Source organism: Phyllobates terribilis, unplaced genomic scaffold (genome assembly GCF_046119375.1).
Source record: "Phyllobates terribilis strain yellow unplaced genomic scaffold, ASM4611937v1 Scaffold_7__3_contigs__length_470593459, whole genome shotgun sequence".
NCBI classification, from domain to species: domain Eukaryota; kingdom Metazoa; phylum Chordata; class Amphibia; order Anura; family Dendrobatidae; genus Phyllobates; species Phyllobates terribilis.
Window position 1 is genome coordinate 308,244,644 of NW_027362767.1, and position 24,267 is coordinate 308,268,910.

The following is a 24,267-nucleotide window of genomic DNA, read 5'->3' on the forward strand; positions in this document are numbered from 1 at the left end:
TGGCAGCTTTTGCTTGCAAGGCATAAGCAAATACTATGGGACACCCACTCCCCAATAATGGGACTTATGTTTGTAATATGCTGTACTGCATGGCTCTTGTAAGGGGCATTGCAAGTTGCTCCGTCCTAATTTTTGGCAGCTTTTGCTGGGAAAGCATAAGCAAATACTATGGGACACCCACTCCCCAATAATGGGACTTATGTTTGTAATATGCTGTACTGCATGGCTCTTGTAAGGGGCATTGCAAGTTGCTCCGTCCTAATTTTTGGCAGCTTTTGCTGGGAAAGCATAAGAAAATACTATGGGACACCCACTCCCCAATAATGGGACTTATGTTTGTAATATGCTGTACTGCATGGCTCTTGTAAGGGGCATTGCAAGTTGCTCCGTCCTAATTTTTGGCAGCTTTTGCTGGGAAAGCATAAGCAAATACTATGGGACACCCACTCCCCAATAATGGGACTTATGTTTGTAATATGCTGTACTGCATGGCTCTTGTAAGGGGCATTGCAAGTTGCTCCGTCCTAATTTTTGGCAGCTTTTGCTTGGAAAGCATAAGCAAATACTATGGGACACCCACTCACCAATAATGGGACTTATGTTTGTAATATGCTATACTGCATGTGACGCGCCCCCTGGGCCGTGTGTACACGTGTGTGGAATACCCGGTGCCGGGTCTCTGGGGTCTGTAGTCTCCGTGGCGGTGACCCGTTCCCGTGGCTCAGGCTGGTCAAACCAGTGGCAGTCTTTCTTAGGTTTTGAGGTTAATTGTCCGACTGCGCCACCCGTGGATTGCGGTCAGGGAGTACCACCGCTGCGAGGCAGACCGCTGAGGCTGGTGTTGTGTGCGCAGCATAGAATGGGAAAACTCCCCTCGGGAGGAGTATAGCCTCAGGGCAGTGAGTGTGAATGATGGGGGTGATGGTGCACGAGCGCAGCAGGAACGACTCAGAGTCTTTGCAGTGCAGTTCAGGGTCTTTACTGATGATTATAAGGTAGACCCTCCCGGGAGTACTGGCTAGCATAAGAGGCCTGGTCAGTCTGTGAGCAAGCAGGAGTTCCCCTGGCCAGGTGGAGTTGTAGGCCTCCCCGTCTGTCTGCACTCTTCCTGGCTACCTTGCTGAAAGCGGGTAGAAGTAGCCCACGTCCCTGAGTGTACCGTGTAGTGCTCACCCGTATGGCTGGTGACTTGGGACCTTCTGTTAGCCTCCGCTCCACGACGGCGGTGCTGGTCCCTTGCTTGTGACTGAGCCTCTGGGCTTCTATGGCCAGAGGACCTGAAATCCCCTGCCGGCTGGTTTCTGCTGCTGGATATATAAGTCCTCAAAGCTTCGGACTCCTGTGTCCGGTTCCTATTGTCTTCTGCCAGGGCGAGCTCTGCTCAGCTTCCAGCCCCTGGTCTTTAGCTCCTAGCTCCTACAGAGCTCCTTGCTGTTACTTTCCCTTGCTCTCACTCTGACTCTGACTGTTCTCTGACTCACTCAACCCCGCCCCAGATCCAGTTTATAAGGGCAGAATTCTCCCCTCCCAGGATTGGGGCAGGAGGATGTTGCATGTTTAAGGGATCCTGACCAGGAAACCTCCCACTTGCTCTCCAAGGTAATATCTCTATTACTGTGGTGACCAGACCCCTGGGGTGCCACACATGGCTCTTGTAAGGGGCATTGCAGATCCTCATAATTTTTGGAAAGCCTTCCATTCACTGCTTAGGCCAACAGTGCTCGGGAGACCCAGTTGCTATAAATGGAAAAAAAGGTTTAGTTAATGCCCTCTGACCTCCATGTCATTTCCAAGGGGCATTGGAGTGGCTCGAAATTTTTGGTAGGCATTGCACTCACTATATGCCCTATAACTGTGTAGCCGAACCGCTCCTTTTGTTACAGAAACATATCCTACAAGACATATCTGGTTGACTGGCCTGATATTGATGTGAATGGTCCCTGTTCCTCCTGCTCTTTCTCCTTTGCCACTACCTCATCCATCATTTATCACCTGAAGCTTTGTTTTAACGGGAGTCATAGAACTTGGATAGTAGCAGGAAAACATCCAGCAATCCTCGGAGGAGGTAGGATATGCGCCAAAACGCTGACCACCTCAGGCCTAGCCGCTACTACATACATGTGATTGCATTACAACAAAACAAAGCAGATGCTAACTTCTATCATCCTCATCATGCTCCTCACCTTGGCACTCTCAACTCCCCTGATGGAGAAGCCAGGGCCCACCGGAGGAGTCTGATAGTCCGGTGGGCTCGGCCAATGCTGCCCTAAAGCAGGCCAGGCTAAGAAAAGTGTGGGAAAGGTTACCGGGACAAATAGGGGTGGCTGGGGACAGAGTATGGACACCCGGCCACCCCCTGGAGGCTGGGGAGCAAGCGGGGACACCCGGCCACCAGGCGAGTGGGGACTGAGTATGGATTCCAGGCCGCCAACACAGCCATGACGTGGTGGCCAGATTCCGCCTCCACATGCCTAAAAGGCCCAATTTCAAGTTCAAGCAAGCAGTATGGTATTGCAGCCTGGGGGTGGGTGGGTGGCAGGCTGCATACTTGAGCTTGTATTGCAAGGAATGGGAGAGGTACAATTGAACACTGCCCATGATGGGCACACTTTTAGACAGTGACCAGGGAGTCAGAGATGCTTCCAGGGATCTTCCCCATGCTGTTCCCTTGTCTTTTCAGCACTTTATGCATGTGTCACACAGCACATGGCCAGATAAGGTTGTAAAATGTTAAAATGACATTTCACGGTGAATGCATTTGTCATAGTTGAAAGCAATACAAAAGTGCAAAAACGCATAAAAAATGCTACTTGTGAACATAGCCCAAGGTGTGGAGGAGTATTTTTGTTTTTGGTCATTTATTTTAACTTATACACAAGTCTTTACCTTGGAAAGGATGTTCCTTAACATATTTCACAGGAAAAAAGTTTCACTTTCGTTTTTGAACGTTTTATTGTGAGCCTGTAAAAGTGGCTTAATACCTCTGACCACGTTGTTGACAGCAGTGACCTGGGGGTCAGAAATGCTTCCTGGGGCGATCCCCATGCTGTCCCCATGTCATTTGAGCACTGTCACTATCGTTTTGGGCACTTGTTAGGCTTTTAAAAGACTGCCGGGGGTGCCACCGCAAAAATGCTCGAGTCTCCCATAGACGAACATTGGGCTCGTTGCTCGGGTTGAGCACCCGAGTTTCACGGCGAGCTCGGCCCGAGCTTCGAGCACCCGAGCATTTTAGTGCTCGCTCAACACTAATTAGGATAAAATATCTGGATAACCAAAACCACAACCAGAATTACAAACAAAAAATAGACAAAACCAAGTGATCAAAAAAAGCACATAATAATAATAATAATAATAAAAAAGATGCAAAGAAAACTCTCAAATAGAACCATTTTTACTTTAGAAAAAAAGGAGCAAAAGCAGTGATGAATCAGCCCCTTTATGACCTCAGCTGTACATACAGTACAGACAAAGTTTGGACACACCTTCTCATTTAAAGATTTTTCTGTATTTTCATGACTATGAAGATTGTACATTCACACTGAAGGCATCAAAACTATGAATTAACACATGTGGAATTATATACTTAACAAAAAAGTGAGAAACAACTGAAAATATGTCTTATATTCTAGGTTCTTCAAAGTAGCCACCTTTTGCTTTGATGACTGCTTTGCACACTCTTGGCATTCTCTTGATGAGCTTCAAGAGGTAGTCACCGGAAATGGTTTTCACTTCACAGGTGTGCCCTGTCAGGTTTAATAAGTGGGATTTCTTGCCTTATAAATGGGGTTGGGACCATCAGTTGTGTTGTGCAGAAGTCAGGTGGATACACAGCTGATAGTCCTACTGATTAGACTGTTAGAATTTGTATTATGGCAAGAAAAAAGCAGCTAAATAAAGAAAAACAAGTGGCCATCATTACTTTAAGAAATGAAAGTCAGTCAGTGCGAAAAATTATTGGTAAAACTTTGAAAGTGTCCCCAAGTGCAGTTGCAAAAACCATCAAGCGCTACAAAGAAACTGGCTCACATGAGGACCGCCCCAGGAAAGGAAGACCAAGAGTCACCTCTGCTTCTGAGGATAAGTTTATCCGAGTCACCAGCCTCAGAAATCGCAGGTTAACAGCAGCTCAGATTAGAGACCACGTCAATGCCACACAGAGTTCTAGCAGCAGACACATCTCTACAACTGTTAAGAGGAGACTTTGTGCAGCAGGCCTTCATGGTAAAATAGCTGCTAGGAAACCACTGCTAAGGACAGACAACAAGCAGAAGAGACTTGTTTGGGTTAAAGAACACAAGGAATGGATATTAGACCAGTGGAAATCTGTGCTTTGGTCTGATGAGTACAAATTTGAGATCTTTGGTTCCAACCACCGTGTCTTTGTGCGACGCAGAAAAGGTGAATGGATGGAGTCTACTTGCCTGGTTCCCACCGTGAAGCATGGAGGAGGAGGTGTGATGGTGTGGGGGTGCTTTGCTGGTGACACTGTTGGGGATTTATTCAAAATTGAAGGCATACTGAACCAGCATGGCTACCACAGCATCTTGCAGGGGCATGCTATTCCATCCGGTTTGTGTTTAGTTGGACCATCATTTATTTTTCAACAGGACAATGACCCCAAACACACCTCCAGGCTGTGTATGGGCTATTTGACCAAGAAGGAGACTGATGGGGTGCTACGCCAGATGACCTGGCCTCCACAGTCACCAGACCTGAACCCAATCTAGATGGTTTGGGGTGAGCTGGACCGCAGAATGAAGGCAAAAGGGCCAACAAGTGCTAACCATCTCTGGGAACTACTTCAAGATTGCTGGAAGACCATTTCCGGTGACTACCTCTTGAAGCTCATCAAGAGAATGCCAAGAGTGTGCAAAGCAGTCGTCAAAGCAAAAGGTGGCTACTTTGAAGAACCTAGAATTAAGACATATTTTCAGTTGTTTCACACTTTTTTGTTTAGTATATAATTCCACGTGTTAATTCATAGTTTTGATGCCTTCAGTGTGAATGTACAATTTTCATAGTCAAGAAAGTACAGAAAAATCTTTACATGAGAAGGTGTGTCCAAACTTTTGGCAGTACTGTACGTGTACGTTTCAGTGTCAGTGATTGTATTTTCCTGTTTGTGGTCGACAGTAATGTGAGTTTTATTCCTAGTCATTTTTATTCTTTACTTTTGTGACAATTTCTCATTGATGAGTTTCCTATCTATAGTACAATGCTGTAATATTGAGCCAAGTGTTTTTATAATTGAAGCAATTACAGTAGCTGTTTTGTTATATTTGCAGTTCTAAGAATATTAATACAGGTAGATAATACAATGTAAAAAATACAAATTACACAAAATATATATCAATATTTGAGGTATAAGAATAGGCTAATGCATTGCTGTATTTTAAATTCTTGGTAGAATAGATTCTGCTGTAATTCCAGAAAAACACCACTGGATGGCAGTGTTTGACCACTAAATAGCTAACTGTTCACATGACACTCAGCTGATTTGCCTAAAGAAGAGCGTGATATATGAGAGCTCGAAATTGTGACCTGGCTTTTACCTGAGGCAATGTTAAAGGACCACTAAACCTAAAATACAAGGTTTGTAAAATATATTGCTAAGATCATTTCTGTAAATGTAACTAGAGCTTCGTGAAAATGGAGATTTTAGAAAAAGTAGGATGATGACGGCAAATGTTTATCATTGCTACATTGCAGAATAATGCAGTTAAATGGGGTTGTATTATGACTTTTTGGATACCCAGATGGCGATAAGAAAGGTGAAAAAAATCCAAGTGGTTCTGAGTTTTTGCGATTTATTTGTCGCTGACACAGTACCCTAGAGGTCACAATACGTCTCCATGTAAGTGTATTATTCCTAAACCATAGCAGCTGCACAGAGCCATCTTTTGGCTGCTGTCTAGCCCCATCCTAACTGATAACAGGGAACAATAGATAACATACCACTAAATAAGATAAGATTTCAGTGCTGCATAATGGCTTAATAAATAAAGGACGGGTACACATATAGGAAAGCATGAGCGCAGATGAGCGGTTCTAGGATTGGCGAGATACGTGATGGACATAAAGTATACAAATAAATGAAAGAACCCATGAGCATTGGATGTATATAGGGATTAGCAGTGCAGGGGTTATAATGAGGGAGCCGTGCACACCAGGCTTGGGTTGTACAGGACAGTGTCGGTGCCGATAACCTACAAATGGATAAGTGACTGACAGTGATTGACAAGATGCCTATACTAACGGATCTCACAAAAGGAGCAATCGTTACATCATCTATTGCTGTATACATAGGATATATAACTAAATATGTGTATATACATGAATATACAGTATATATATACACACACACACATTGCTTAAAGCATTTTGATCTTTTTTTTTATATTTTTATTCCTCGTTGTTGTCCTAGTTCTCCTTTAACACACATGGGTTAGATATTACTCGAAATACAATACTATAAATATAATTTTATATTTATTTTTTGTTGTTGCTTTACACATTACATATGCACATGTCGCCAATGCCTTAGAGTCTTTGCTCAATAAGAGAAGAAAGAGATCTCCTATATTTCTACGTCTTATCGTATATAGAGGCTGCTTTATTCTAGTGTTTGTATATTATGTGGTTACTGTATAGCGGCTCGCACCTGTTCACACTTTTGGTAGTATACTGTTGGAAGTGGTAACTGCCTCTACATTTGGCCGAGCACTCCTCCCATCAGCCTAAGGGAAGAGTCAGACGGCCGTATAACTCGGATGGGGATCACAAAGCAATGCTCTGCCTGGCCGGTGGCTCTCCCAACCCAAGGGTGACAGCATGTATTTCTATGCAGCTGTCACTCTTGGGTTGGGAGAGGCGACTGCCAGTCCGAGCACTGTGTTGCAATCCCCGTCCAAGTTATACGACCGTCTGATTCTTCCATAAGGCTGTTTTTAATTAGTGCTGGATCCTACCTGCATTTTAAAGTTGTAGACTTATAGCCCGGCAGAGGTATGACTGATAAATATTAGTTTTATGGAAAGGTCGCCTTGTTGTGGCTGGTGGGCTCTCATGAATTGGCCAATTTATGCGCCAATTACCTTCATCTTTCTAAATATATTCATATATTCTATATAGCAGTAATGCAGTTAAAATGTTATAAATTTAATGTTTACATACATCTTAGCACTTAAAGTGTGCTGCTGTATTATTTTGTGTATATATTTATTTGTATATATTTACATATCTACGTATACAGTTTTCTTGCTGCTTTCCCCCTTATATATGCAAATATTTTGAACGTTTTGAGTCCTTGCTCAATAAAGGAAAATAAGATTTCCAATGTAAAGATCTTTGCAGAGACAGAGGTTTAGAGGTAAAAGCCTTTGTCATTCTATGATTTTACAGACTCCCTCAGATATATAATAAAGAATGGAGAACCTCTCTGTAAGGCTTTTGTAGTATCGGCGTCTCTGCCCCCTGACAGGCACAGATGCCGGCCCCCTTACCACTGCGCTCCCGGCCCGGCGTCTTCCGGCTCTCCTGCTGCTGCTGACGGCGCAGAGCTTCCCGGGCACTATGCTTAGGGCGCGCGCGCTCCCTCCCTCTTAAAGGGGCCGCACGCGCAGTCCTAAGGAGTCCCCGGCCAATGGCCGGAGGACCTCTCATATAAAAGGCACCTCCTCCAAAATGGAGGTGCCTGTGCAAGGTTGTAGCTTTGTGCCCTAAACTCTGCTTCAGCCCTCAGGTCCCGCTGCTAGCCTGACTACCTGTCCAGTCCGCCCGCCTGGCTCCCTGTCCTGTCCGCCAGCCTGACTACCAGTCCAGTCCGCCAGCCTGACAACCAGTCCAGTCCGCCAGCCTGACTACCAGTCCAGTAAGCCAGCCTGACTACCAGTCCAGTAAGCCAGCCTGACTACCAGTCCAGTAAGCCAGCCTGACTACCAGTCCTGTCCGTCAGCCTGACTACCAGTCCAGTCCGCCAGCCTGACTACCAGTCCTGTCCACCAGCCTGACTACCTGTCTCCGCCAGCCAAGTGTACTCTCCAGCCCGACAGTCTGCCTACGATCCAAACCCGCCAGTCTGTCTATGGGCCTGGCTTGCCTGCCTACCCGGAGAACATACCAGTTAACTGCCGTGCCTACCCGGAGGCTCCTGCCAGTTACCCGTGGGAGTCACCTGCTCTCATACAAGGACAGGCCCAGAGTAGCACCTGGTCCCTCTGCTCGGTCCTTCCCTGGTTCACGGAGTTGATTGAGCTACCGTGCGACCTTGGTCAGTCCGAGTTGATACCTAGTTACGCCCCTCTGGTCCCTCCTTGCACCGCAGCACTGAGGTTCCACCACCCGGATCCGTAACAGATTTATTAAGAAAAGAATTGATGAACCTTATTTAAAAAACAAACAAAAATCTCTAAAAACAGATTAAAGATAAAGCTAAGGCAGGGACACAGTTAGGGTAGGGCGTATTGGCCAAACAGTCCCAATTTTAGACTTTAAAATGTTTGTATATTTGGGGAACGCCGTGTGCCACTGTATAGGCTCCTCGCATACGGCTTTACCATGTGCATGAAGTCCTATTCCTCCAGAAAGCTGCTTAGTGTCTCCTCACTGCTTTCAGCAATTCATAACATTCCTATAATTCAGCACTTTGTTTCTCTAATGTAATTAATCATGACAAATTGAGAAGATTTATATTTTAGAATTTACAAAATTCATTTACTGAGCATAAAATATTTATGGTCAGTGAGAGAAGTTTGGAGAGTTGCAGCTGCCGTCTCCAGGAGCGTTTATTCTACCATCGCCATGAACATAATACAATAGAACATAAATAATAATCCATTCATTTCCTGTTTGGTAGGAAATGATACACAGATAATGAAATCTTCTTTTTTTCTTCCAATCCCTGTTTCTATGGTAATTAAATGATTCTTTTTTGGACGTCCATACAAATTTTTCCTTGCAGAAGGTCAATATTATTTGCATTGAAGCACATAAAGGGGAATCAATATTTGGGCCAAAGGTGGGTGAAGGCTACAATCAGAATTAATAACACAACCTCTACCTGGAAAGGGCTCCAGCCATAGACTCATAATGATGATGTTTAGGTAAAAAAAAGAAGCCAATTGAGAAGATTTTGTACAAACACAAGCAAATAAAGGGACTTTTTTTTAGAAGCCTGGAAAACAGCTGAAACAAAATGAGTAAGGGAAACCTAAAAGTGCCATTTTAATATCTAAACATAACATCCATAAGTGACACGAACAGAAAACTATAGAATCACAGATTGAATAGAAATGCTTGAAAGGGAGTTTTCTGATCAACTTCTATGATATGGAAACCAAACGTGTCAGATCTGTGGCTTGTGCCAGCTGGGCTCCCAACAAGTGGAGCTAATTGGTAGATCCTATGTAAAATAGGAGGTGCCACTTACCATAAATATGTTACCTGTTATAAATGCTACTTGGTCCTGGTTGGGATGGGCTCTGCCCCCTTCCCCGCTGGTTGTCGCCCTTTGCTGTGCTCCACTTTGGGATTTTCAGATTGCCCAGCGTCCCTACGGGACATCATCTCTCTAGACCTCATAAGGCTCAGTTAGAGACACACCTGTGTCTCGGTATTGAGACCCTAAAGTTGCAAAGACTCTTTGATCCTGCATATCCTCAGCCTTGCTGGTTAATCCTTAGCTAGCCACCTTCTGGATTAACCCATTGCTTGCAGTAAGATAACGAACTGTTATTGGATTCTGTTTATGCTGTGCATTCATTCTTGCAAATATTCCTGTGGTTCCTCTACCTTCCTCTAAGTTCTGTCCCAGACTTGGTATTTCCCTCTTCATCTGCCATAATGCTCCTGTCATTCCAGACTGTCCACGGCTTCATTGGTCCATGTGTCCTCCAGCTGTCTGCACCTACGCCCTTGCTCCATGTGACTACCTTGACCTGCGGCTCCATGAATCCACCTCACCAGGTGAGACTAACACTGCTGTTCTCCTGAACCTGGAATTGTTTTTCTATTGTCCATTTCCATTTCTGAGATGCGGCCCTTACTTCCCTGTATGTAAATCTAGTCTTTTTTTTTTAAGTCAAGTGGGTGTGGTCCTCAACTCTTTATTTTGGGAGTATTTTTAAGCACCGCACCCACCTGGCTAACAAGACTAGATTTACATACGGTGAAGAGGGGGCCATATCTTAAGAACGGAGAGGCACATGAGCCCAAAAACAACAATCCAAGATTCGGGAGAACAGGGGCATTTAGAACAGGTAAAAAATGTCAGGTCTGTTTTAAGAAACCACTAAAAAAGTGGTAAGTATATGTTTCTGTAACATCTCTTGATTTCACAGACAAAAAGTATACACAAGACTGGTGGAAATATCAGATAATCCTGGCCTTTGAGGGCACACAGCAATCTGTGACTACCACAGCATGCACACATGTAGAGCCAAGCACTGAGATCTGCTCATTCCTAGGCCCCATGTCCCACCAGTCTAATTTCTATAACATGCCATCTTACAAATACTTCATAAAATAGATGAATAATCCCTGCTTTATTAATATATAAACTAGTACAATAAAAGAGTAGGACCTAAGTACTCACGATAACATATTCTTTCCATATACTGCTCAGTTCCATGAGGTTAATCTGCCTAATGCCATCATTTCTGGCTTTGACATGGGTTCCGCCATATAGGACCTCTCCTTTATATGACAGTTTTTCCTTCACAATTAAGCCACTATGAAAAAATTACTGAGAAATAGAAACTGCTTGGAAAAAGTCAAGCACCAAATATCATTACATCTGAGCAGAAAAATGTCTATCTCTTAGTTACAATGCAGCTGTTCTTAAGCAAAGCTGAGGAGATGGATCTATTGAGAGAGGCCACAGCTGCCGCTGTTGCTCTTCCCTAAGGAAACCCACAAATATTCTAGCAAACCAGTATACTCAAAGATTATACTTTTTTCTTTAGACTAACTTGAAAACAATTAGGTTTGAAAAGTGTAAAATGTTGTTACTATGTATCTGGAGATTGAAATACCACCGCTCAGCCAATGAGAAAACAACCCAAAATGTTGAGGAAAGTCTGCGATGACCATGTTTTCTCAAAATATAATATATACTTGAGAGCTTGGTCTCCTAGTAAGAGAAATGGATGTGGGGTACCAGACTATTAAAGTGCAACTGTACATTCCTGGAGACTTGTCAGAAGTTATGATGATCTGTGGGGGTTTGAGTTTCGAGACCCTCATAGATTCCTAAGTATTCAGCCAAGTACTGCTCTTCGCGTACATGAACTAATAGACTTTCTACTGAACTTGTCTCCACTCTCGGAGGAGAACAGAGCTCGGCCAAGCACTTACGCCTTCTGTTTTAACGAATGCTGGGGAGTTTCAGCATCTCGACCGCCAATGGTCAAAACATCTGACATATCTCTATTACATGTCAAATGTTTTCTGAACATGAAGGATCTTTTTGAATTGTGTACAGAGGACAATGAGAAGCTGCGGAGATTGATGGTATGTGCCCAAAGCCTTGTCAACTTTACAGAAGGAGACCCCTCAATAAATATTGGAGGAGGATTAGGGTTAGTCCTAAATAAATGATCTACAAGCAACTTGGGTAACACAAGTAGTGTGTCTAAATAGTAAAAATGTATTATACTGAACTGTAAAGGAAATAGATAGGAATTCAAGAAATATCCACTTACTCGTAAACTGTCGTCCAACCGTTCTCATTGCTTTTGGTTGCCAGGAGCCCTGTATTTCCATGGTATGTCATTAATGCTAGGTTATATCCTTGAGCAGATATCCTTTTCAGCACTCCATTGTTGCTGATCGTTAGCCAGTAGACTTGTCCTCCGGGGACGACCAGCCACAAAGGTATGCCCCCGGCATCACGTCGTATATGAACCAAGTTTCCATTACTACTGGTAATATAGATTACATCCCCATCACCATTGTATGTAAAATTGTACACGTAGTCCCTAGTTATCAGATTTAAAGTGTGGAGATGGGTCCCATTGGTACTGAACTGATACAATTCTTGGTCTGCTGGAGAGGCAACCTCATACATATTCATGGCATTCAGATGAGGCTTGTTCTTAGTGACTGCTCGAATGCGTATGTTGCCAAGATCTGCTATGTACAGTGTGCCATCTGGAGAAACAGCTAACGATGAGGGCGCTTTCAGTCTGGCATCTTTTGCAAATCCACCATCACCTATGGGACAAATAATATTAAAAGTATTAATCTGCAAATTGCACGTTCTAATTTTTATTAGGGAAAGTCCGTAAACATAAGAAATGTAATATCCACAGTCCGTTTTAAAAAGCATTACTTCAAATGGTATAATTTGAAATGTGAATCAGCAAAGATTAGCATTATTATGCATTTATCTCAGCAATACTCATTTTTGAAGATTCAATGCCCTGCTGGTTTAAAAATTGTTTGTTTGTTTTTTCCTTTCTCCACGTATGGTGCCAGGACATCTGCTGTATTTCCCTACACAGCAATCTCCTCAATGTATTATTGCCATTGCATGTAAATAGAGATTTGTTTGTGAGCGTTAGCAAAATGGGCTACAATCTTGGATTATGATATTGAAAAGGTTCCTATTATTTGTAAAAAGTTTTTATATGTTTTATATTGGCTGCGAATAGTAGCTCCTGATCAGTGGGACTCCATGTTCTGACACCACCGATCGCTCAAAACACCTCTCTGAAATGTATAACTCCTGTAGCAGCATGCACATAGAGCGTGTGTACAGGATCCATAGTAAGTCTGTGGATCCATACATCATTGTCATAGAGTGGTGTTTGGACCCATAGAGTTTCTATGATATTTATAGTGATAGTATTAGCATTAACAGTGCTAATCATATTATCCAAACATGTTATAGTATTGACTTAAAGGGGCATTCTAAAGTTGGCTCTTGAGCAGTTCAGAGCAATGCAATCTCCTTACAGTTTCCCTACTCCCTGGTTTCTGGCAGGGCAGACTCTCCTCCTTGAGTAACAGCTCTGGTTAATGGAACTGTAGTATTAGTAGAGCTAATAAACCCAGCACAAGTTCTGTTCTAACGCATTCACTTATCAGTGGTTTATTCTGAGTTTACACTGTTATACCTGCATTTACACGTAGAGATAACAAGGCATTTGAGCAAGCACACAGGACCAGACAGGGAGAGAAGAGAGAGCCATGATTAGGAGACTTGTTGTGAAAGCTACCGGCTGGAGATTTATAACTGCATCTCTTCAGAAGATGAGAGGGAGAGGAATGAGGGGGAGGGACGTGAGCAGATAACTGCTGTATAGAAATCATTGAGCTGGAGAGAGCTGGCTGGAATGTTAAATGTTAACCACCTCTCCTGGATCTATAGCGCACACGCGGCCAATGTCTGGAGGCCAGGATCCATAAAATGAGCTTCAAACTATGAAAAGTAAAGCAAGTCAATTAAAAACTTGCTTATTTTCATGCTGTCTAAATGTTTCATGCCAGTGTCCCATCCCCTGATGACGCCGCACGTGCGGTGAAACATGTTGGTGGGACGTGTGCTATCAAACAATAGTTATCCTATTCAGCCATAAATGGTGGCACCCTATGGTGTCTTCAGATCAATATATAGGTGGCAACTTTAAACAAAATAATATAGGCAGATTAGGGATAACATTTTAATACCCGCTATGCATTTTTAATGAAAAAAAATAAATAAAAGCAAAGTTTTATGGCATAATAGGGAGGGATATTTATATGGGGTTCTCCCCATTTGGCTAATAATTCATCGGACAAGTTAGATTTGGACTGCCAATGGTATTGTTCTCCTTGATGCAAGTTGCTGCCAGACATGTTTCATAGAGAACGCTCGGCCAAGAGAGTAAAAAACGTGCCACTATGTCTTCATGTTTGTCCAATTTTAAAGCATAGGGGGTGACGTTCTGAGTGATGCAGCGAAGGAGTTAAATATAATTTCAATTTCTGGTTTTACACAATATGTAACTGTGTTTTTTTGAAGAATTTCTTTAAGACAGAATGACCTCAGATAAGGGCATGAGAAGTAACTGTGGGAGTCTGTCTCATAAACCATGAAGGCCACATTTAGAATAGTTAATGGTGCTTTGTTTTAGTTATGTGAAAATTCTAATAATGGACAGGTACATGCAAAGTAGAGTCAGTCGTAAGATAATAATCTAGTGCTTATTGCATATGATAAAATATTATGATTGGATTTACTCATGTAACCGCCTTAATGTTAGGGTCACATCACCGATTTTCTCTCATCCAAGAAAATTGGATACTAATCAGAGTTTGATCAGAGTGGGATCTGATTTTTTTTTTAAATTCTCCATCTTCTCCATTCTGTCATCTGAGTGCGGTCTCGTCTTTTTCACAGACCGATAGACATGAATGGCCAAGTGCGATCAATCGGATGCAACTCATGCATGCTGCGATTTTTTTCTTGGCCCAACTCAGTGCAAGGAAAAAAACGGACATGTACACGACCCCATAGAATAACATGGGAACAAGTGCTATCCTTTAAAAACGACAGATAGCACTAGTCCGATTTTTACGGTCGTTTTCACGAGCCCTATAATGCATTTTAGGTACAGTATATAACAAATGACCATAATGGATGGAGTACAGAGTAATCTGAATTTTTTTTCTCCCCGGATGAAGAACTGAATCCTAGAAACTTTATAATGGGTTTTTTGGATGAGACCCGCCTATTCAAGTCTATAGGCGTGCAACAACAGTTGGATCCCATATGGATCATCCGTATAGCATCCGATTTCTACAGATACATTGTCATTATTAACACAGGAAGCTGTATATGTTCTTGAAAATTTTAATAACTGCTGATATAAAAACGGTTCCTATAAAGATCCCAAATGGACCTCAAACAGGTGCCATACAGATGAAAAATTGTACGCTGTTTCTGGATACCTTATAGTGATTTATCCTTTGACAAAAGTAAATCGCATTGGATGAAGCTCAAAGAATGATGGTTTTACAAATTCTGTGACCATGGATCGTAAAAACAGAATTGGGAAGATAGTTGTCCATTTAATTTTAGTAGGAACATCTCAACTCTAAGGCCACGGCCCCACTATCAGTATTTGGTCAGTATTCGGTCAGTAATTTTTCTCAGGAGTGGGAGCCAAAACCAGATGAGGAACAATCAGAGAAAAGGTAGAATAGAAACAAGTCACCAATTCTGCATTTATCACCCACTCCTGGTTTTGGCTCCCACTCCTGAGAAAAAATACTGATCAAATACTGACCAAATACTGATAGCGGGGCCGTGGCCTAAGGGTAGAGACCAATTCATCATATGCGTTTTTCTAACTTTTCTATTTTTGTCCTTTGGTATTCTTTTCTCTTTATTTTGTGCCAGATTCTTTAAAATGGTGCATATGCTTTATGAATTTTGAGTAGAATAAAAATTGCTCTTCATTTTTATTTTACAACTTTCTAGCTAAAAAAGTCACTAAATACCAAAATAACTGCCGTGAATAAAATCATTTCATGAGGGGACTGTCGTAAATTTGAACCAAATTTTGTCACTTTTTAAAAAGCCACATTTGATGTATGGCGATGGCCCCACTGTCAGTATTCGGTCAGTATTTTTTCTCAGTAGTGGGAGACAAAACCAGGAGTAGGTGATAAATACAGAATTGGTGACTTGTTTCTATTATACCTTTTCTCTGATTGTTCCCCACCTGGTTTTGGCTCCCACTCCTGAGAAAAAATACTGACCAGATACTGACCAAATACTGATAGTGGGGCCGTGGCCTATCAGTTTAAAACATCTGAAAAAAACACACTGATGTGAAAATCAGAGAACTGAGTAAACCACAAAGGACAAGCCAAAGGCACAAATCAATTGATGAATTTGTTGGAATTTAAAAAGTCAGTAATTGAGATGTATTTATTCATCCCTAAAAACTAGGAAAAATGCAGTGATGAATCAGGCCACCAGTGTATTTGTGATAGAGACCACTGCTCTGAGTTACTTTCATGCTTGATATCAGGTTAACCTCCATAACTTGTAAGACTGATAACAGTGAGGTTTTTACTGATACTATATGAAAAGAACACAACATATGCAGAAATCGGTATAGTTGTAGCTGGGGAACAGTAGCATTTAATGTCACACATTTTTGAGATTTTATTATGTTTGAGGCTGTACAGAAGTTACATTACAAGATCACAAAATAATTCAGCTTTAAAAATTGCCTCTGAAAATGTGAAAAACTGAATTTACCAAATCGGCCATTGTGTTATGTAAATGCTATTTACGTGGTCCTAGGTGACTTCAAACAAATGTTTCCAAATATTCTGACTTAGACTTTGTTACTTGAGATGAGCGGATCGATCCGCAGAGGAACGAGTTCGAGTCAAATTTACTGAAATTTGCATTTGATGCGATTTTTAACATTTTAAGATTCAATTTGCGGTTCGCTAAAAAAATAAAATTCCCACACTGCTAAAGTATCAGAGAGCGGGTTAATGTTGTTGACGTTGCCATGTGGGCTTCCCTATAATGCCCTGTAGATGTGATACCTCTCGCTCATAGAGTATAAGCTCTTATGGTCCATTCTCACTCTTTCTTCTATAGAGTGTTAGCTCTTATGGTCATTGTGGTCCTTTCTCTCCTATACAGTGTAAGCTCTGGATCCTCTCTCTCCCATAGAGTGTAAGCTCTTATGATCAGTGGGGTCCACTTTCCCTCTTTCTCTTAATCATAGAATCATATGATTCTACGATTCTCTTTCTCTTATACAGTTTAAGCTCTTATGGTCAGTGTGGTCCTTTCTCTCCTATAAAGTGTAAGCTCAGGGTCCTCTCTCTCTCCTATAAAGTGTTAGCTCTTATGGGCATTGTGGTCCTTTCTCTCCTATAAGGTATAAGCTCGGGTGGGGTCCTCTCTCTCTCTCCTATAGAGTGTTAGCTCTTATGGGCATTGTGGTCCTTTCTCTCCTATAAAGTGTAACCTCGGGGTCCTCTCTCTCTCCCACAGAGTGTTAGCTACTATGATCAGTGGGGTCCACTTTTCCTCTTTCTCTTATACAGTGTTAGCTCTTATGGTCATTGTTGTCCTTTCACTCCTATAAAGTGTAAGCTCGGGGTCCTCTCTCTCTCCTACAGAGTGTAAGCTCTTATGGGCATTGTAGTTCTTTCTCTCCTATAAGGTGTAACCTCGGGGTCCTCTCTCTCCTACAGAGTGTTAGCTACTATGATCAGTGGGGTCCACTTTTCCTCTTTTTCTTTTACAGTGTTAGCTCTTATGGTCATTTTTGTCCTTTCACTCCTTTAAAGTGTAAGCTCGGGGTCCTATCTCTCTCCTACAGAGTGTAAGCTCTTATGGGCATTGTAGTTCTTTCTCTCCTATAAGGTGTAACCTCGGGGTCCTCTCTCTCCTACAGAGTGTTAGCGACTATGATCAGTGGGGTCCACTTTTCCTCTTTCTCTTATACAGTGTTAGCTCTTATGGTCATTGTTGTCCTTTCTCTCCTATAAAGTGTAAGCTCAGGGTCCTCTCTCTCTCCTACAGAGTGTTCGCTCTTTCCATTCGTGCAAATTTGCCGCAAATCAAATTTTTGGGGAAAATTCAGCAGAGCCGGTGAATTTGAATTTCAAAAGATCCATTCATCTCTATTCTTTATTAATAAGGTACCATTGTATATTGATTAAAAAACAAAATAAAACATTTAGTCTTACCTGAAAAACAGTCACAATTGGGGTCGATCTTGCAGTCACAGTCCGTGGGGGCTCCAACTAATGTAGAGATCTCTCCGTTTGTGGTGACTTGCTGTATTCTGTTAATCTTCCTCTCATCTGTTTCAGCAATGTAGAGAACTCCACTGTGGGACACGGCGATGGCTCGTGCAGATTCTAAGGTGGAATGGATTGCTACTTTGCTGACGAGAAAGTAATCTATCCCAGGAACCTGGCAATGTATGGGTCTGCCAGCAATAATTCTCACTTGATTATTATCAGAGATCTGGAGTACAATGTTATTGTCCAAGACATATAATGAGTTATCCATAGGGTTGACAGCGAGATCAGTCGGCCATTCTAGTCGAACCTGCAAGGAATAATCCATATGAATCAAATATTTCATGAAAAATCAACATGACTATAACATTTGCAGATTGGTAGCCAATTATCACTTTGTATATTTAATATAATTACTTTTTTAATTCTCCAACTTAAAAATCGTATAGAGAACTGCTAATTTGGGAGCTGACTCGATTCAATGGCAGCGGCTCATATGATTAGCAAAATGATCTATAAACAATAAATAATTATTGCTATGAAGAGGATCCATCCTGTAAAAATATAAAAAGTCAATGGGTTTAAAAAACTCATTTTTAAATGACCTATTTAGCAACTGAGAGGGTTTCCCTCATCAGCAACCTTATCTACCAGATGGAGCGATTATTTGGTCATCCCATTGAATTCCTGGTGAACTGTAATGCTTCATTTTCCCATGTGGTGGCGCTGCAGGAAAATTAAACATTTGCTTTTATGTTTTCCCCCATATGACAGCTAATCGCTGAAAATGCCTGCAGTGGGATATCTTGTTATCAGGTCAAAGGACTTCTCTACAAGCAGGTGCAAATTATCAGTATGATCAGTCCGAGTGCGATTCGACAAAACATCGGACTGCACTCGGACCAAAGTTAGTCTATGAGTCTGATTTTTTTTTTCTTGTACAGGGTCTGATCGAGGAAAAAATAGCTGTATGTCTGAGTTTGATCTCATTATCAGATCGTACTTGGTCAATGAGTGCGTGGAAATCATGGGACAGCACTCGGATGAGATGTGAGTGCAGTCTGATTTCTGTGTACTGACACAATGAAGAAGATGGAGAAATCTTGTTCTCCATCTTCTCCACATCTGTGCTACAAATCTTTCATCCGAGAGAATCAGATCACACTATGCTGACACTCTGATCAAACTCTTATCAGAATTTAATCAGTGTCATTTTTTATAAACGGCCCGGTTCTTTCGAATGAGAGAATCTACACCCTAACAAAAAGTAATTATCCAAAGCAGACAACTGGTGTAATATTCACAGTAGCTAAAACTGGGTCTCCAGCCAGAAAAACAACAGTTGCCAAAGGTGCCGTAATCATACGATACCAGCACGTGCCCTGGATTGTGGCGTCTCTAGATCTAGCTTGGGTTTGACAGTAGCAAGTTTCCAATGCAAGCTTGTTTCAATAGTTAAGCCAGCCTTTTATCTATAGAAATAAACCAGTCGGCCAGCCCATTAACATTTGGCACCGGTCATGTGCTGACACTTTAAACTCTTTTCTATGTTGAGCCCAAGTCATAGAAGCTGAGACCTGATCTGTTTTCTTGCTTTTTGAAGTTGACATACTTCTCAGAATATAACCACATTGATGTGTGCCAACTTCAAAACATGTCGATCATAAAATCGCATTCATTCATTGTTATTCACCAGCAGCGCGGAAAATCCACAAAGTATTCCTATATTCCATGTGAATCGGTCGGACGACCTGTGGATCTGCAGCAGCTGTGTACCTATGCCTTCAAATTGTTGTGTATACACAACTTTATCAGGTTAGCACAACCTTTAAGAATTAAGTAATTTATACCAGGTAAGACCTTATTGTGCTTTTTTGCTCTCCAGCTCCTGCATTTAATCTAGTGATGTCATAGACTTTTTGGAAAAGAGAAGAATTAGCTGGGTAGAAAGGCAAAATGAGCAATTGTAAGTACACAGGGCTGTATAATATGATGATTGCAATATATTAGGAGGATGAAAACGTTGATGGGAGGAGAAGTGCTTCTTTAATATAGACGATGGTTATATTGTGGCTCTTGCCATAGACTGCACTGCAGTAGCTCCTCCTAATATCTATCACTCTATGACTCTTTAGGTTGGAAATTTTGAATTTCCATCATTTTTGTCTCTTCTTGATACATTGGAGAACTGGGCAGCAGATTCCCCGTAGTCTGCAATACTCCATCAATGTTACCAAGGAAAAAAAATTAACAGTGTTGAACTGTCAGTAACTGTACAAATTGTCATTACAACATGTGTCACGTACTGCGGGGACTTCTTTTCTGATTCATTGGAAAATACAGCAAATCCTTCAATCAGAGCCTATCTTCATTTTTCAGACATTCTTATTTCAACACGGCATGGTAAAATGCTTCATAGCAGCTCTGGATCCCAAGCAATCAACCAGCAATCACTCCCTTCATCACTTTGTGCTAATTTCATAAAAGCAGCCTGTAAATCTATCAATCACCCAGTCCGTAAGTACAAGTCCTTTATCAGGGAGTGGCGCCTGCGGTTTACATTTCCTACACTGCGTACTAGAACTGCGTACATCTCATTTCTGTTTGAACATATTCCAGACAATGTCAGCTTAGTCCATTCTAAACATCCCTTTGACCTCTAAACGTAGCTCTACATTATTAGTCTAAACTTTTGCAAACATAGTGCAGAATGAATAAATGCACCAAGAGTTTGCACAGCACAAAGAAAACAAAGGCACGTGAACGAAGTATACATAGGAAGGACGTCTAACATATGGGGATAGTGCCGTGTCCTTGGCAGCTTTACCAAAAGTTCCAGTCTATCTTATATAATGTGGACCACATTTACTAAGGGGCCTAGATGTAATGGAAAATATGCATTGAACTTTCCAAAATGTGCTCCATTATCAATCTCTATTAAATAGTTATTATACTTTAAAATGCAATTCTCATTGTTTGCTATATCTATATCTGTAGCAGATATAATACTGTACTGTAGATCGGCATCACATTTCATCTTTGCATCATAGGAAGTTGTCTTGTGAGGTTCGGTTTGTGAGAAGTAGTGATGAGCGCATGTGCTTGTTACTTGAGTTTGCCTATGGTGCTTGGGCATGCACCGAGTATCACGGGTGCTCGAGTGACATGTTCCAGTCTCCACAGTTGCATGTTTCGTGGCTTTTAGACAAAACATGCAGGGATTACCTGACAAACATGGGTAATCCCTGCATGTTTTGTGGCTGTCTAACAGCTTCGAAACATGCGGCCGCGGGGACTCGAACACGGCACTTGAGCACCCGTGATACTCGGTGCATACCCCAGCACACTAGGCAAACTCCAGTAACGAGCACTTGAGCTCATCACTAGTGAGAAGTCATCTTAAGGGCTCCTGCAGATGAGTGTAGAATATGGGTTTACTGCCCAAGCTAGAATTGGACAGCACACTGACTAATGTAATTCAATATGAGTGTTTAGATAACAGTTTGCACTATTTTCTTCCGAGCCTCCGTTGAGACTTGCCCATTCAAGTTTATGGGTGAGTGAAAAAAAAAATTAGACATGGAACATCTGTATGGTATCTGATTTATACGGATACATTTCCATTATTAAAGTGGTTGTCCAGCATTGGAGTACAAGTTTGCAGTCACTCTATGTGACTGCATACTTGTGAATCCTCACAAAGGATCCTCAGAGATGCACACTGCGTGCAGTGAGGCTCCTCCAGTGCCAGATGTGGAAGCGGGCGGTCATGTGACTTCAAGTATGCGATTTGTGTTCTTCCAACCACATTCTGACTGAACGTGTCTGGCCTCGCTCAATACACTTGGAGTGAACGAGGCCATGCATGTCTAGTCGGCATATGACCCCATGTATACAAATCGCATACTTGCGGTCATGCACCCACCGTTCTCGACACGGGCACCACACTGCTGTGAGGATTCATAAGTCTGTAATCATATAGAGTGACTACAGACTTGTTCCCTAAGGCCAGACAACCACTTTAACCTGGGAACTGTATTTCATCAAGTACATTTTAGAATGTATATATACAATAACATTTTGCACACAGATGTCACACAGACATAAAAAACGGACACATGGATGGCACATAGATAACAATATGGATGAAAATCGGATGAAAATCATCCGAGTTTTCTAGAAGAAATTTGGACAGCTTTTCATATGCTCATTAGTGATGAGCAAACACTAAAATGCTTGGGTACTCGTTGCTCGGGTCGAGCAAATTGGAATACTTGGGTGCTCGACCCGAGCAATGAGCCCAATGTAAGTCTATGGGAAACTCGAGCATTTTTCAGGCGGCTCCCCCGGCGGTCTGCAGAGGGCCTAAAAATTGCCCAAATCGATGGGAACAGTGCTCAAATGACATGGGAACAGTGCTCAAATGACATGGGAACAGCATGGGGAAGACCCCTGGTAGCATCTCTGACTCCCAGATCACTGCTGTCAACAACATTGTCAGAGTATTGCGCCATTTTTACGGACTCACAATAAAACATACAAAAACGAAAACAAAATGAATTTTCCTGGGAAATATGTTAAGGAACATCCTTTCCAGGGTAATGACTTGTATATAAGGCAAAATAAATAACCAAAGACAAAAATACTCCTCCACACCTTGGGCTATGTTCACACATAGCGTTTTTGATGCGTTTTTGCAAGTTTCTCCAGCCTGTTAGATATCAGAGGGTGAACGGCAGCACATTGGATCAGTGGTTAGCACTGAAGCCTTGCAGCGCTGGGATCCTGGGTTCAAATCCCAGCAAGGGCAACATCTGCAAGGATTTTGTATGTTCTCCCCATGTTTGCGTGGGTTTCCACCTCAGTAAAAAAGCAGCCATAGAGTGTCCGGGAACCTTCCCACACACTTTTCTTAGCCAGGACTGCTTCTCGGCAGGGTTGGACGGGTTGGACGGTCCCACCAGAGAATCCTCTGGTGTGCCCTGGCTTCTACATCAGTAGAGTTCATGATAGCGCTAACTTTGCAGCTGCTATGGGGCTCTTGAGTGGGGGAGAAAGATGAGCCCTCAGAATCAAATCCTCTGGTGGGCCCAATGTTTTTCAATCTGAAACAGCTTCTCAGTGGGAGTTATATTTCACCACAGCTATATTTTTTAGCTCGGTGAAAGGACTGGCAGAGAGGGAAACCGTATCTACTCCGGCTGTCATTTCTCCGTCACCAGGTTCTACTCATTGTCACACACGACCATGCCTGGCTGTATGTTCAGCGGTGAGAGCCACAGATCAAGCTGCTGTGTTACAGCTTTCAACAACTCTGCAGCGCTGGGCGGTTTGTCAATTAAGCATTAAGCATGTTATCTTCAGCACAGCCTGTTGCCGCTTGGCCAAGGCAGTGCTGCAGTGCTTTCAGCTTGTGACTGATGTGGTCATTTCGGAGATGGAGGAGGAGGTGCAGGGGCTGAACACATTGATTACATTGAGGTTACATTGGCGACTCTGTTTTTATACTAAAGAAAGATCCTACTGTTTTTTTTTTTACTTTATTTTTTAAGGCAAATGCATTCACCGGGAAATGTAATTTTAACATTTTACAACCTTATCTGGCAATGTGGTGTGTGACACATCATCAGACACATCCTGTTTCATTGATGATGGAGGGACTCTGAAAGACACATAGAGCAGGGCCACAGTAACGAGTAAGACATGTTCCCATTAGAAAGGAGAGAGTCTGCTATACAGTTATAGGGTATGAAGTGAGTCCAACGGCTGACCAAATTTAGGAAAAACTCCACTAAGAATTTAAAGACACATAGAGCAGGGCCACTGTAACGACAAATTCCCATTAGAAAGGAGAGAGACTGCTGTACAGTTATAGGGTATGCAGTGAGTCCAACGGATGACCAAATTTAGGAAAAACTCCACTAACAATTTAAAGAGACATAAAGCAGGGCCACAGAGATGACAAATTCCCATTAGAAAGGAGAGAGTCTCCCATAGTGTTGGACTATGCAGTGAATGCAAGGGCTGCCAAAAATTTGGAGGCACTTCAATGCCCCTTAGAAGAGACGTGGAGGAGGGCCTCATTAAAAAATGTTCCCATTAGAAAGGAGTGGGCCTCCTATACTTGTAATGCCCATGCACTAAGTGTATGGGCCGACAAACATTTACCTCTGGGGGGTATACATGAACATACTGTATAATTTTTTTTTTTACGGGCATCCTAAACACCCTTTAAAAAAATTATGTGGGTGTTGCATCACAGACCACGGTCACCCTGGTGATATGGTGGTGGAGGATGAGGAGAAGGAGGAGGACAAGAGCAAATAGCCAAAATCAGAAGGCGTATACCCATGTGTGGGTGTGAAAAGGTGCATGGGAATAAACCTCCCAAGAAAAGACACTGGATTTGAGTTCGGTGGTGTTGAGAAGTTTGGCCCAATCCAGCCCTTGTTCATTTTTATAAGAGTCAGCCTGTCAGCATTTTCAGTTGACAGGCGG

General features: G+C 42.3%; 1 protein-coding gene across 5 annotated transcripts in view; it reads right to left on the bottom strand.

The window, feature by feature from the left end:
- The window catches only part of TENM1 (teneurin transmembrane protein 1), a 1,319,062-nt gene that overhangs the window by 54,178 nt on the left and 1,240,617 nt on the right, over window positions 1–24,267 (bottom strand). For all 5 annotated transcript variants that reach the window (XM_073641092.1, XM_073641091.1, XM_073641090.1 and 2 more), the window contains 2 exons: window positions 17,713–18,079; window positions 11,703–12,213 (listed from right to left, as the gene is read on the bottom strand). In XM_073641092.1, coding sequence (XP_073497193.1) covers window positions 11,703–12,213; window positions 17,713–18,079 — 878 coding nt within the window. The remainder of the gene's footprint in view (window positions 1–11,702; window positions 12,214–17,712; window positions 18,080–24,267) is intronic.